The sequence below is a fragment of the Channa argus genome, chromosome 22 (genome assembly GCF_033026475.1).
Source record: "Channa argus isolate prfri chromosome 22, Channa argus male v1.0, whole genome shotgun sequence".
NCBI classification, from domain to species: Eukaryota; Metazoa; Chordata; class Actinopteri; order Anabantiformes; family Channidae; genus Channa; species Channa argus.
This window is the reverse complement of record NC_090218.1, coordinates 2,972,096-2,986,011: the sequence shown is the minus strand read 5'-3', so window position 1 is coordinate 2,986,011 and position 13,916 is coordinate 2,972,096. Positions and strand designations below refer to the sequence as shown.

The 13,916-nt window shown below is 40.7% G+C and overlaps 1 protein-coding gene across 5 annotated transcripts in view; it reads left to right on the top strand.

Annotated features, from left to right (window-relative positions):
• zbtb16a (zinc finger and BTB domain containing 16a) overlaps positions 1 to 13,916 on the top strand; it is a 128,852-nt gene that overhangs the window by 74,087 nt on the left and 40,849 nt on the right. For all 5 annotated transcript variants that reach the window (XR_010912158.1, XR_010912157.1, XM_067492520.1 and 2 more), the window contains exon 4: positions 6,303 to 6,389. Coding sequence is in view for 3 of the 5 variants with exons in the window: in XM_067492520.1 (XP_067348621.1) it covers positions 6,303 to 6,389 (87 nt within the window). In the remaining 2 variants the exon portion in view is untranslated. The remainder of the gene's footprint in view (positions 1 to 6,302; positions 6,390 to 13,916) is intronic.

Genomic DNA, 13,916 nt, shown 5'->3' with positions numbered 1-13,916 from the left:
ACACACACACACACATTCTCCCTAATCTGCCCTCTCTCACTCTCTCTTCCCTGCCCTGTTTACACTGTTAAAACCCACTGAGTGTGGGTCGGCCATCAACAGATACACTGTAATTAGACTTTTTAATTTCCTATTTAGCCTCCCTCACTCCTGAGCACAGATCGTTTAGCCGCTGCAGAATTATATGCATATAAGGTAAACTGGGTCCTGCTTTGCAAGAAATAATGCTGCATAGGGATTTACAGTAAGTGGGGAAAAATGAACTGAAGCTGTGCCATGTCAGGTTTACCTTCACATGTTCATTTTTGTGAAAAAAAAAGACCAAGCTAACTCGAATCTAAGGCCTCATCAACTTCTCACTGGCCTCAAAAGCCCGATGGAAAGTATCACATCATACTAACGATGCATAACGCAGTATAATCCTGAACTTAACTTCTGTCAGATCAAATTTGCCAATAAATTGTGGGCTTTAGTTTTCTTAATGCTGCTCGCCCAAATAGTTATCACAGATTTTCCTGAAAACCTCACACTGATTTACATAGACAAAGTCCAATCCTTTCTATTCACGTTTCAGAAATTCAAATCAACACTCTTAAGCCAACTTATTTTGCTCCGTGACAGCTTAGGATCAAGTTTCAAAAAACAGCAAGCATTACATTTGGCTTTTTCAGACTTTTACACAAGGCATAGCAGTGCTAGCTCAAATTCAATGTTAAACATTATTAAACTGCTGCTCTTTGTTCCCCTCTTTGTTCATTCCTTCTAAACTGACAATTGACTAAAGCAGCTTGATACATTATGATAAGAATGTACATGTAAATTCCATGTACAGAATACAGGGCAGTTATGATGACAGCTAACGTAGTATTTAAATGCACCGGAGATGTTTGTTTACCATGATGTGGAACAGTTGAGCTGTATTGTTGAACCTTTCGTCATTGTGGAGGCTCTTACACATTTCCTAACGATTTCTTTTTTTGTGTAAGGCATGCTAAATAGTTTCATGCCATCTCATGCAAGAGCACATATGAGATCATTTGTCAACTAATTTTGACAATGATATTGTAGGAAACGGTGTCCTTGGATGACTTTACTGGTCTCATGTAACATGCTAAATTCTGTTTCCCTATATTGCTTTACACTTAATGTCAGTAACATATTTACAAAACAGTCATTTAATGCATATGTTGCAATGGGAAGATTGATGGCTTCATCAGATTACAAAATAAACAGCGGTTGTAAAAGAAGAAACACAGCTTTTTCTTTATCTCCTGTGCACAATGAAATGTTTAGCTCTCATATCAACATGGTGGCCTACTTCTTTTGTGTCGTGAGCAAAGACAGTCTCTCCAACTCTTATGTTTAATTCTGCAATTGTCTTTGATGAAAGATTCTGTTTAGACTGGGATCCCCAGGGGGCTACATCTGTTGCAAACTTAAGTGCTCTACCTGTGAAAAAAAGTAGGTTGAAACAACAAGTGTCAAATTTGTGTATGGGCATAGGGTTTTAAAAAAATGTGTTTAGACTTTTACAGGAGGTACAGAAAAGCAGGACAATCACCCCCAAACAATTAGGGCCTTTCTCTGCCTCTGACACATTCTTTTGAATGAGAGGAGCTTCTGAATGGCAGCATTATGAGATCACATCGCTGAGTTGGATGATGTGTGTGTGTGTGTGTGTGTGTGTGTGTGTGTGTGGGAACAGTCAAATGCACTTATCATGCCCACAAACCCAAATGTGCACAGAGGTTACTTTTCCCTGGTCTTTATCTCTGCATCATAACATACCTTGGTTAACATTTGCAACTAAGATTCCATGCATGCATAGAATGAGTGTAACAGCAAATAGGACAATGCGCCATTGCACACCACATTATTTAGGGAAATGGGAGAATGAGCACTTAGTATGTCAGGGGAAATTACAGGCAAGGGAATGCACCATCACTTTCCTGTGAGGCCTGTGCGGTGAACTAATCCACAATCCTCATCACGTCTGCATGCTGAAATGTTGCCACTGTTGGGAAGCCCACAGCAGTTAACTTTAAGTGAAACACTCTTAAATAATGCCAAGGAAGTGGTTAGAGTACCTAGAGTCAACGGGACCCAAAGTAATCACAAGTTTTATTTATAGAGCACTTTCACAACAGAATTACAATGAGATTTACAAGCTGAACAAAAATGTGAATGATAGGATTGTGACTTTGTTTTAGCAGAATCCATGTCTCGTGACTGAAAAGCTGACTCAAGTTGTTATGCCTGCACTGGGTATCTTGTGATTTTAGGGCTGTGAGGGTTTTGACGCAAATTGAGAGCTTTGCTAAATCACCATGCAAATCATTTGTTACTTATTTGTCATATTAAAATTGTTCAGACATTAAAAAGAAAGCACTGGACTGTTTCAAGCTGTGTAACTTAATTTTTCACTGAACTCGCATAGATACAAAAAACACACATTGCATTTGAAAGCAAATGTCCATCTTGAAACTGTTGTTCCCACATACTGTTAAACAAAGGACAAGTCCACTTAAAAGAACAACAACACTGCAGATCCTTAAAAAAAAAGAACAAGTCAATGTAAAATTACACAATTTGCCTGTTCAGGAAACTAACGAACCAGATACAACATTCTGCTAGCTGCATACACTTAACTGCTTATACTTACAGCAGCAGTTTCAACTATTAACATAATATAACCAGCAGCTAATTTAGCTTTATAAATCAGCACAGCACACAGTGAGAAATTAGTGCTTTTGTAAAGTTAACAGTGTGACACCATATGAAGGGAATTTTTCTTTATCAGGGTGAGGCAGGGGCTGTAAAGACTGATCAAGATTACAGCATATATTGGACCGTTATATTACTTTTTGCTGCCAGCCTTTGCATAAAGTTTCCTTGTTTGGTTGGGAGGCCTCTCTGTCTTCTTCTCGTTTGTAGCCATTTATGAAATAACGGAGCCACTCTGCAATGCAGTAGCACTTGTGCAATATCTGAGAGAGGGAAGCGAAAAGGGAAGCGGCTTTAGTGGCATGTGGCACCTGATCACCCCATCCCTACAACCCAACATGTGTACACACACACACACACTCTCTCAAAATAGGTTGTGCAACTTTTATTATGTCAACTAAGGGCTGAATCTGTGGCAATATGACCCCCCCCCCCCCCCCCCCCCTCAGATTAGGCAAGTAACTGGGAGATTCCTTATTGCTTCTCTTTTCTACTGTGTCATGACTAACTTTTTTTATGGGCATTACCTTTCGAATGTTTAATGTTTCCTAGTGTGCGACAGAGTGATGTCACCTTCAAATGTTTGTTTTGTGCAAATTAAACTCTTTCATAATTAAATAAAAGACCAAATTAATTGCAGTGTTGAAATGTGCATTGTATTTGTTTTGGTTGTTTTTTTTTTTTGTTTTTTTTTTTAATGGACCCCTGGTTAGAGTGTAGTGTTTTTTGGGAATCATTATTCAGAACACATGTGACAAGAGTAACGGCTGATGTAAAGTGTGTGTCTCCTCTGTACCACTTACCCCGTCTTTCCTAACTAACAAGTTCACCCTTTGCAATCAAGGGGGCCTTAAGATTTATCGCTTTAATTTGGCAGTGAAAATGGCTGATGGTGGCTGTTACCGCGCAGAGGGCCCCCTCTTAGCACTTAGCTGGCTAACTAGAGTGACGGGCATCTGGCTGGGTGGCTGCCTGACTGCATGTACCCTGGATTTCTGTGCTTCCACTTTTCCTCCCCCATTGCCCCATGGTGACCTCACACAACTTCATTCTCCTTGAAGCAAGGCACCATGCAGGCATTTCCTGACAATTTATATCCTTGTGCCACAAGCAGGGGCATGCCCTGCACTAAAATCCTATCCCTGGCCCATTTAGCACACGCCTCTTGGCCTCCCAGAACACTGCTTATAGTGTTGTACCACTGTCTGTGAGGCGGAGTCATTACTTGTATTAACCATGCTAGTGTAAAGCTGATTTACAGTACTACAAACCACAAAAATGAATGCATTTTACCTTCCAGGCATTTTACCTTGCTGCTGTTCATTAATTTTTTTAACCAGATTATCCTTGCTTAGCATGAGTGTTCCTTTGCAGAAACACACCAACACACTTACACAGTTGCACACATTCACTATTGGAAGGTGTCCAGTACAATCCCAGTTTGATCTTTTGGCCACTGAGCAGTGCAACAGGTTCAGCTGGGGTTTAAGTGTAATTCTAAATTGAAACTCATTTAGTTAAAACTAAAGTAGCCTGAAAATCACTGAAATTGATTCATTATTTTCAGCAAGTTTCAATTCAGTGCAAGAGATTAATTTAGTTTTACACTGTAGTTAACTGGAAAGTAGTAGTAAGCCTCACAACATGCTTTGATTTGCACCTATTTAAAAATAGTTTGATATAAAAACACATTGTGTGCACTGATAATGATTATTCTATGTTATGGAGTTGGGATTGCACTTGTATAGTCATAAAATTGTCCCAGTTGGTCACTGCAAGGGCAATCGATGAGCCTTAATCAATAGATGGAAGGAGTCCAATGCAGGTTAGCAGAGCAATCATAGCACATAAAAATCATAATTACAGTTGATCCAACAATGATGAATCACCGAGTTAAAGAAGCAACAGAGGGACTATGTGATTAATGCAAATGAGGGACATCAGTGGGTGTGTAGGGGGATTCTGTCTACATCTCCACTACATGTCTTGTTCTGCAAAGGTTAAGTGGCTGCTTTTGCCAACTAATTCGGCCATATGCTCATCTGTGCATTTGACTCTGGCTTGCCATACGCTCACACTGCAAATTATGCCTCTTGAATATGCAGCCAAATAAAAGTGACATTGCTCACTAACTGAGTGTGTTTAGTCTAAAGTTGTTAGATGGAAATAAATTGTGTTGATAGCTTAGATGAACCTAGAATATGCTGGCTTTAAAGGTTGCATTACAGTGGCTTATGATCTCGTCACGCTTACTTGTGCAGCACACCATCTTTTGCATAACTTGTTGCATAAGCACTCTACTGGCAGGCACACTCTGTCATGTACGCTCCGTGTCATTTCTGCTTTTAGTAGGACTTATTACAGTACAGGCCGTTCTCTAATGTCACCGCGGTTGCAAAACCACACAAGCCATCTCTCCCTGACTTTTTTTCTGTCATCTAAGAATTGGCTTCCTGTTTTCATTGTGTTCTTTTTCTCTCTGGAGGTGTCGTAACCCAGGAGGCCTAGCCAAGAACAAACCAAGGTCTGGTTGGGAGAGATCGGTCTGTGCTTCCACTGGAAACAGACATGTGCTTGCACACACGCACACCCATTTTGCACACACAGTATCCAGATGTTAACTGTGTGTGTATGTGCATGCATCTGTTTGATGTGTGATGTGTATGGCATGTACAGTGCGTATTGCCAAGCAGTAAAAAGTCATTTGCCTGAGCTTGATCTGATGTGCCCTCCAACAGCACCCTTTATGTGTGTGCATGCCAGGTTCCTGTCTCTCTTTTTATTGCTGTACAAGGTTGAACACATTTATAAAGTATAGGTGAACATGGCAGTACAGACCATTGCTCCAGGGCTGCATACTTGATCTACTTGCATAAACAAAAGCAAAAGTATGGTGCAATACAAGTGGAAGAGTGCTCAACAATTTCCTGCTTCGAGTCAAGAGCAGCTTGTATATTAAACTGATAAAATCTGTACACACAAAAAATATATTATGTGTGGGTCTACATTATATGCATGCATACAGAATGTTCAATTGTACATATTAATTGATCGGGTTAAATAGATTAGACTTGCGAGAGTGAAAGACCTAACAGAGTAATATTTTTGTGGATTATGTCCCACTCTTATTGAGCATGTCACATGAATTTTCCCAGATAATGAATCATGCGGATTGTTTAAGTCATCAAATTATAAAGCTTAGTGTATATTACAGTACATACAGTACATGCATGTTGAAGGAGGAAAGTAAAGTTTGTGTCTTAAGAGAATACATATTACCATTGTGCAACCCTATCTCCAAGACATGCTGATACAATACTTTCCAACAGTAATTAACAATTAAGAGGAAGCAATGCAATAAGCAAATTTGATCACTGATTAGGTTATGAATTTGTGCGCTCCTTGTAGCCACCTGACTGTACATTTTGAGTAATTTGTTTAAGTTAATTGTGATTTGTCTTCACCTTGGTCTTAGGATGCCCTTAATTGTCTGCATTTCATACTGCTTCTCCCAGTGTGGCATGTGTGTGTTAGAGTGTGTGTAATAAGCATCCATTCTCTTGTCTCTTGTTTTCCAGCTGGTGAGAAGGCCATAGTTTGCGACCAGTGTGGCGCCCAGTTCCAGACAGAGGAATCCCTGGAGGCTCACCGGCAGATCCACACCGGTAAGAACACACAGATAGTCAGATACATTATGATACTGTGGATCCAAACAAAAATGAATATAATCTCCTCTGTGACAGCAAGTTTGCATTGGTATAGTTTGCACAGATTTTCACTGTATTTTATTATATATATTGTAATTTGTGAAATGGGTTATAGATACAAGTATGGATAAAATATAAGTAATGCACATTTATTTATGTAGCACACTTGAAATACAAAGGATATTGAAAATACAGGTAGCAAATGTCTACTAAGTACTGACCAAATTCAAATACAAAAATTAAGGTAGTGAATCATCAGGTTCCCTCCGATCCAGCCTGTTTATGTTTTTTTACAAATCAACAAGCACAATGTGGTGTAGTGTGTGTTGTAGTGCTGTGCTGGTTCAGCCTTCTCTGGCTAACCAGAGCCATGGATTGACACATAGACGGATCGCATCATCTTGGATTAGTCCCACTCGCCCTAAATCAAGTCAGAGCCAACAGTAATCAACAAACCGGGAAAACTTGGCAGGCCGACGTTGTTTATCAGTTCTCTGCTATCAAGATGGGAGGATGATCTAGGTGCCAAAATGTAAATGGGAAGAAGTAAATCGCCTTTCAACAGATGTGTGGTGGCCCAGAACTGTTTTACTGCTGGACTCTTTAATTTGGGGGAAAAGATTTTCTCAAATTTCCCCCACTTCATTATGGAGTTGTTGTGCTTTGGGGCAAGGTTATGTGCTGGAGGACTTTGTGTTTGTTAGTCCTGTTTCTGAGTTAATTTCTTTTTGGTGAAGTGCCTTCTATGGAGATTTTCACTATGGATTTTAGATAATTAAACCCCAACACTGCAATCATGCTACTGTTAATAGGTGGATTGACAGTATTGCCTAATTGCCTGATCAAACGCTATGGAGGGGCTATTTGTAGCTGGAAATTAAAATAAAACAAATAAAGAATGGTTTGATTTGCAGATATGCTTTAATTCCTTTAATATCCCACCACAATGACACAATCTGCCATTTGTTGCTAAAGGAAATTGCATTCAATTTTAAAACTCAATAGGATTCATCCTCTGGGTACCATGCATGTCCAAAGAAATTTTCATGCTAATGCACCCTTTAGTTTTTGATGTTCTTAAAATTGACAGTGTGCTCCTGAGATCTGCATCACTGCAATAGATTCATGTTATGGCAATCTTTGGATTATTCTTGATTGAGGAAAAGCATCGTGTCAAACAAAATCTTTTGAATTAAAAGATCTGCTAATTTGTATTCAAACCAGAAGGCATATTCCAAAATAGCCCTATATCATCATTATCATCATTTTGTGTTTTGTCCTTCATCTGAAACCGTGACCGCCCTAATAGCAGCTTCTGTCGGGTGGCTCCATTTTTTTATTGCGGGTACTGATACCCCCCACATCCAACAGAGTGGAAAAGGTGGGGCATTGTAGTCGGGATTTGAGGAGGGGTTACCCCTGAGGGGCATGCCCTTGGCCAATCAGCTCGCCGGAGGTAGAGAAGGGTTACACGAGGCTAATGATCCAACAGCCATAACAGCGGAAAGGAGCTCTCTAAATATAGGCATTCTAGTCTGGAACGAATGGAGAGAGTTTGGGGGGAGGTGAGGGGGGTCCGCAGACGGGACCAGACGTATCTTTGTGCCAGACAACTGCTCCAGTTGTCTGGAGTAGCCAGCAGTAATAGTAAAATAATCATCCATGTGTTCAGGGATCAGAGTTTGAAAAATGGGCTCTGGTAAATATGACGGGGCAGTTTCACTTCATAATTTCATTCTCAGTTTCAGTTTCTCTTTGATCTCTGTGCTGCTGTATACCTACATTAAGACATTCCTTTTTGCTGGATTTGACTTAGCACTACCTACAAAACAAACACATTACTTGTTTCACTATGGAACATTAAAGAAGCTTTTAACAATTATGTTTTCATGTTTTGTGATATAAGTCCATTAGTTAGATTATAATTATCCACATACCTTTATGCGCTCGAAAAAGCAAAGGCTTCGTTAGTGCCACAGATCCACTATTAAGAGATTATTTGTGACAAGATTGTGACTTGTAGCAAATGTGTTTACTTTATAAAACCTTCAGTTATCATTGTGATGGTTTCATTTCAGCATGTTTTTGTTTTATTTTTTGTTTTTTTTACTGACCTTGCAAAGTGTTGGTTGTGATTCATTTAACGACAATTGGCTACAAAGTTTTGTTATTGGACTTAGATTGTAAATTAATTGGTTAATACAAAAATAGAGTCAAAATCCAATTTGGTCTTGAATTAGTTCTTTGATTTGGTCTTAAAAAAGTTAATTCCAGGTCCCCCAGAGGGGGCGGTATCATTTGTGGCAAACAGTGCGTTTATTGTTGCCTTGCATCTTTGAGTGTGTGTGTGTGTGTGTCTGTGTTCGTGTGTGTCTGCTGTTACATGTGGTGACATTCAAAGGTTAAGTATTATTTATGCACTGAACTGAGCCGTAAGCCTAAGGTTACCGGGTTGGTCTGGTTCCAGCCTGGAATGACTGATGACATGAGAGTTCTAGAGGTAAACAAGCAACTCTTTTCCTGTGTCTCTCATACTAATTTTGCAGAGACTTGTTGTCTATTGTTGTCTGTTATATCGGCCAGCACAACCACACATAAAGGTTTTCATCATTCAGGCCAGGGAACAGTACAGGAGTGTGTTTAAAGTCTGAAACACACCGCAGTTCAGCTGCACATCATATGATGTGTCTTGCACACTGTAGGATCCTATTTTGTATTCATTCAGTTAAATTCCCACCTGATGAGGCAATATGTCCAGCTATGGATTGCTAGAAAATGTATTTTGAATACCAAACTTTGGAAGTCACAACACAGATATTATTCTCCCTCCATAGTTACTATCCTTCTGCTCACTGGGGTATCTTCAAAAATGCAGCAATCAGGAGGGAAATTCTGAATCTGAAAACAAGTCCATACATGGGATAGCTTATAATGGACATATTGCTATTAAACTGGCAGAATGCAGTTCTTGCTCCAAAGAGGATGAACCATTTTGATTGTAATGACCTTGTTGTTTTTCCATTCTAACCCCCCTTCACCTTTTAAACCCCTAACCTATAAGAATAGCTTGATTCTTTTTGGATCATGTACGATGAATATCACATGCTCTGGCTGTAGATTTGTCTCTTTTTACTCTACTACATATATAGTACACACAGTTTTATTTGTAAGTGTAGAAAATGTAAATATCATCTCTTTACAATAAACTCCACTAGACAGCACTGGGTTAAATAAGTTTGAGCAAGAAGGCTATACAAACATGAATTTATTTATACAGAAATGTCTGTGTGTACAGTACCCAAGATGCAAAACATCAGAGAGGATGTGTGGTGGGGGCACAAGGTTACTGTTGGCCATCAAAGCCAGATTTGATCTCTGCCTGCCTCTTGGCAGTGTTTCAGCCCTTGGCTAATGTTCTCTGATGACAATATTTGGCCTCTGAAACTGTGGCTGTTTCATGGTGCTTTGAATGGGAACTATTGTGGCAGCTCGTCTGTTGGCCTGATCAGCTGCACTCTGACTCAACCTCTGACGCTTTCTCATTTTCTCTGTCCTCTCTTTCCTTTAAAATAATCATGTATGCTTGCTATATCACACACCTCTCATATGTGGGATGTATAGGAGCTGGTTAGCCAAAGCCATTCGATTCTTTGGGTGCTGCTGAGGAATTGCTGAAGTTGTTGTCATTCCTAACGGACAAGCTCGTTTGCATCAAACTGTGGGTAGGGATGGGGTGGGGGTGCTGGTTGGCATGCCAAGGGAACTAACAACAAAACATCATGTGGCTCTTTTTACCCAGTGAACTTGTGCAAATACACATGCACAAACACGGCCCCGATTTGTTTGGCAGTGTTGCAATGCATACACACATTTAAATCCAGGAATGCCTGTGTTGAGAAGCCGAAGTCACTTGTGAGTTACATTAAATCTACTGACGACTAAATTTTGTCACATATTTTCCCAAATTGGATGGCATCACATCAGGGGCACTCTAGCTCTAAAGTGGGACTCGCCTGTGGGCTTTTGTAAGGAAAGAACACAGTTTGCCTGGCTTTCATGGAGCTCTCATCCTTAAAGAAAAGCACTGCTGTCATTTACTAGAGTTGTAGCCCATTTACTACTGCCTCTGTCTCATGTCCTCCAATTGTTATGTAATGTATGTGCTGAGACTTGGTCTGATTTTTAAAACCCCAGCCCGGCAATATTAGCAGCCTTCCCAGGCAGACCCAACCTGTAAGGCTGAGCTTATAGGAGGGTTTTCCTGGTGGAGACTTCCATTTCATTATGTGACTGTCAGGTGATTGACAGGAAGCACAGCTAAATGTAATGTGTACGCTGACGTGAGACCACCCCTGCCTGCATTTTTATTTTGAAATACTGTCTAGGGCAGTGTGAATGGCAGTCAGTGGCTTCCCTTTGAGTGAAAAAGAAAAAAGCTCTAACACCTGCAGTTATTTTGACTGTACTGCCGATATACTAATAGTAGCCCTGACTCAGAACTGTCACACGTCATCTGATGTTTCTGGTAAAATGTGTTAAAGGGCAAATGTAAAAAATAAAAGCATGAGAATGGGTAGGGGCATACTCTGAGCTACTTTCAGTATAGTACAATGTCATCTAACAAGAATATATATTTATACATAGAAATATATATTTTCACATTTCCAAAAGCCAAGGGAAGCTATGACTATTTGCAGTTGCAAAACAAATACCTTACATTGTTCCGTTTAAAATGACATGCACATCGGGCTGTACCTGCAGACACGCTTTTCCTTCTAGAGCACATGCAAGAACACAGGTCAGTTTCTCAATGTCAAAACTTATTTTACTGAGACAGAAAAATACCATTAAGGATTGCATTTTTCTTTATAATAATCAAGGACAATATGGAGCAGTAATATTTGGTGAGAAAAGCTACTCAAAAACTATAGTCAATGTTCCTTGCAGAAGACCTGTAGTTGTCCAATACTCTAAGCTCTGTTATTTCTTTTGTGATATCAGCTGTAATCTTTTTCCAAAGCTGTTTTAATGTGCATCTTGTCCTACACCATAATGCCATATTGTGAAACTGTTGTGCTCATTTAAACACGCCCCCCCCCCCCCCCCCCCCCCAACGTGTCATTTTCAGTTTGCATTTCTAGAAAAGCCTCTCCTTGTCGTTCTGTAAGACTGTTCTGATGTCTGAACTACTGTTTTTCCTCTCATTCTGTCTTTATCTCCATACTTCTTCCAGCTATCTTCATGTCTGTTTTTATTAGATTGTTTTGGTTGCCACCATTATTTATAGCTCTTGTACTTTATTGGTAAAGCCCACCACACTCACATTCAACTTGATTAAACTGGAGCTTGGTGAAGAAAGACAAAAGGTCAGAATATGTGCAGAGAGAAAGTGGCTCCCAAACGAAAAAAAGAAAAACCAATACATTAGAGGAAAAGTATGTTGTTTTAGTCTGTCTGCAGATTTCACTCCTAGAGTTTCATGCATTTTACACTTCTCTTCATGCTCTATAACTACCAACCTGAACTGTGTATTCACAAGTGCAAGCTTTGTAATTTGCATTGAAATCTGTGCATTCCTCTGCCAGACTAAGACCACAGTCAATATGAGCAGTCCCCTGTTATTCGATGCGGGCCGTGAGTAGCTCTTGAAACGACAGGAACTGCAGAGTCCATAGGCCTCGAAAGAATTTGTTGTCCAACTGTTGGTGTTCCTGTTTATACGTGATTCATCTCAATGTGATCAGACACACACATACACAAGGAGCACTGCCAGAGAAAATCCACATATAATAGGAGGGGGAGCCTGCACTCTTTTCTTTTACTTTCTTTCTCTCTTTATCTCTGTATGTCCTTTTTTTAACAGAGTCTTGTAATACAGGGAAAATATGCAAACCATGGAGTGGCAATAGTGGGTTTAGCCAGTGGGAACACAGCGTGATTCCAGCAGGCCTTGGCCACAGAGTAAACACTTTCTTTTCTCAAGCCAGAAATAGTTTGGCTGGAGAGAGAGTGGCGGAAAGGGAGGAAGGGAGAAAAGGAAGAGAGACAGAAAATGAGAAAGAGCAGAGGGGGGGAAATGGAGTACAATAAGGATACGATGGTCAAAAAAAAGCTCTTTTTAGTCATAAAGTTTCTTTTCATCCTTGCTTTTTCTACTTTGTAAAGCGTAGCCTAGCATTCAGTACTAACACACACACACTCACACACACAAAAACACACAAAAAATGCAGAAAAGCACACAGTACCGACATGTCACTCAAGCAAATTAGGCCAATGGCAGCGCTACACAGGGGTCACGTCAAAAGTGTCGATTGTCTCAATCACATTAGTCCAGCTCTGGCATCTGTTTAGCATTTAGTTAATTGTGATGTTATTAAGTTGTCAGTGAGCATTAGGGTGGCGATAACCAAAGCAAATATTCTTCCTGCCTGGGCAGGCTGTGCTACACATGTGTTACTGGTGCACACGCTGACGCACATACGTATATCAATGTACAAACACACACCCCCTGGACCCTGGATGTGTGAATGCGATTCCACACTGATCACTCTTAACTCTCCCTGCTGTTAGAATGTAATTATCACTGCAGAGATGTGTATGAGGCTTTTTCGCTCAGCGCAGCTCGTCGCTAAAGGGCAGATGTGCATTAGCATTATGACTTCTGATCACAAAATGTTAGCATGGAGAGCTTCCTGTCAGTGTCATCTGGTGAGTCAAAATGCTGATTAGCACCATCCTAGTCCTTTCAGCATCCCACTCATAATTGAGCAAGCTGTCTGTAGACGAAGGCAGATTATCCATCTGTCCGCCTGTGCCCGGCTGGCCAGGGAACTCGTACACTGTGTTTTGGGTCACAGTCCGTATCAGGTGCCACATTCATGCTTTCCGGCCCACATTCAGATGTATAGAGACGTGGAGAGACTCTACCTCTGTCTCTGCAAACAAATACCTCTTTCCCTTTGCCACCCTCCATCTCTCTCTCCTTGGCACTCACTCTCACTCACCTTCCAAAATAAGAAGAGTACAAGTGGTCAGAGACACTATCGGTGGCTAAATTAAATCAAGTGGGACTAGCTAGACTACAGTCGGTTCTCCTGCTACTAACCTCCTCCTTCTCCCTCAGCAAACAAATTTTTCCCCAGATAAGATCTAAATGAGTTTTTCCAGGCGGAGGAAGATGCTCTGTTTGGCTGATGGATACTGTGCGCGGCTGCAGTGTGACCAACACTCAGCAGTAATCATCTACCACAGCTATAAGTGTTATGCATGGAGGCCTATGTGAATAGGGGATGTGTGGTTTGTGTGTAAATGAGATAAATGTGTGAATGAGAATTGGCACTGCTACATTCCCCTGCACCCAGCTTCTTTCATTGAGAAATAACCCACTGGGCCCCTGCACTGCAGAGCTTCAGTAGCGAGGCTTAGTGTCACGGTGGGCACAGTCGCATTGAGGCACCGCCACAGGAAACCATGGGACAACAGCAT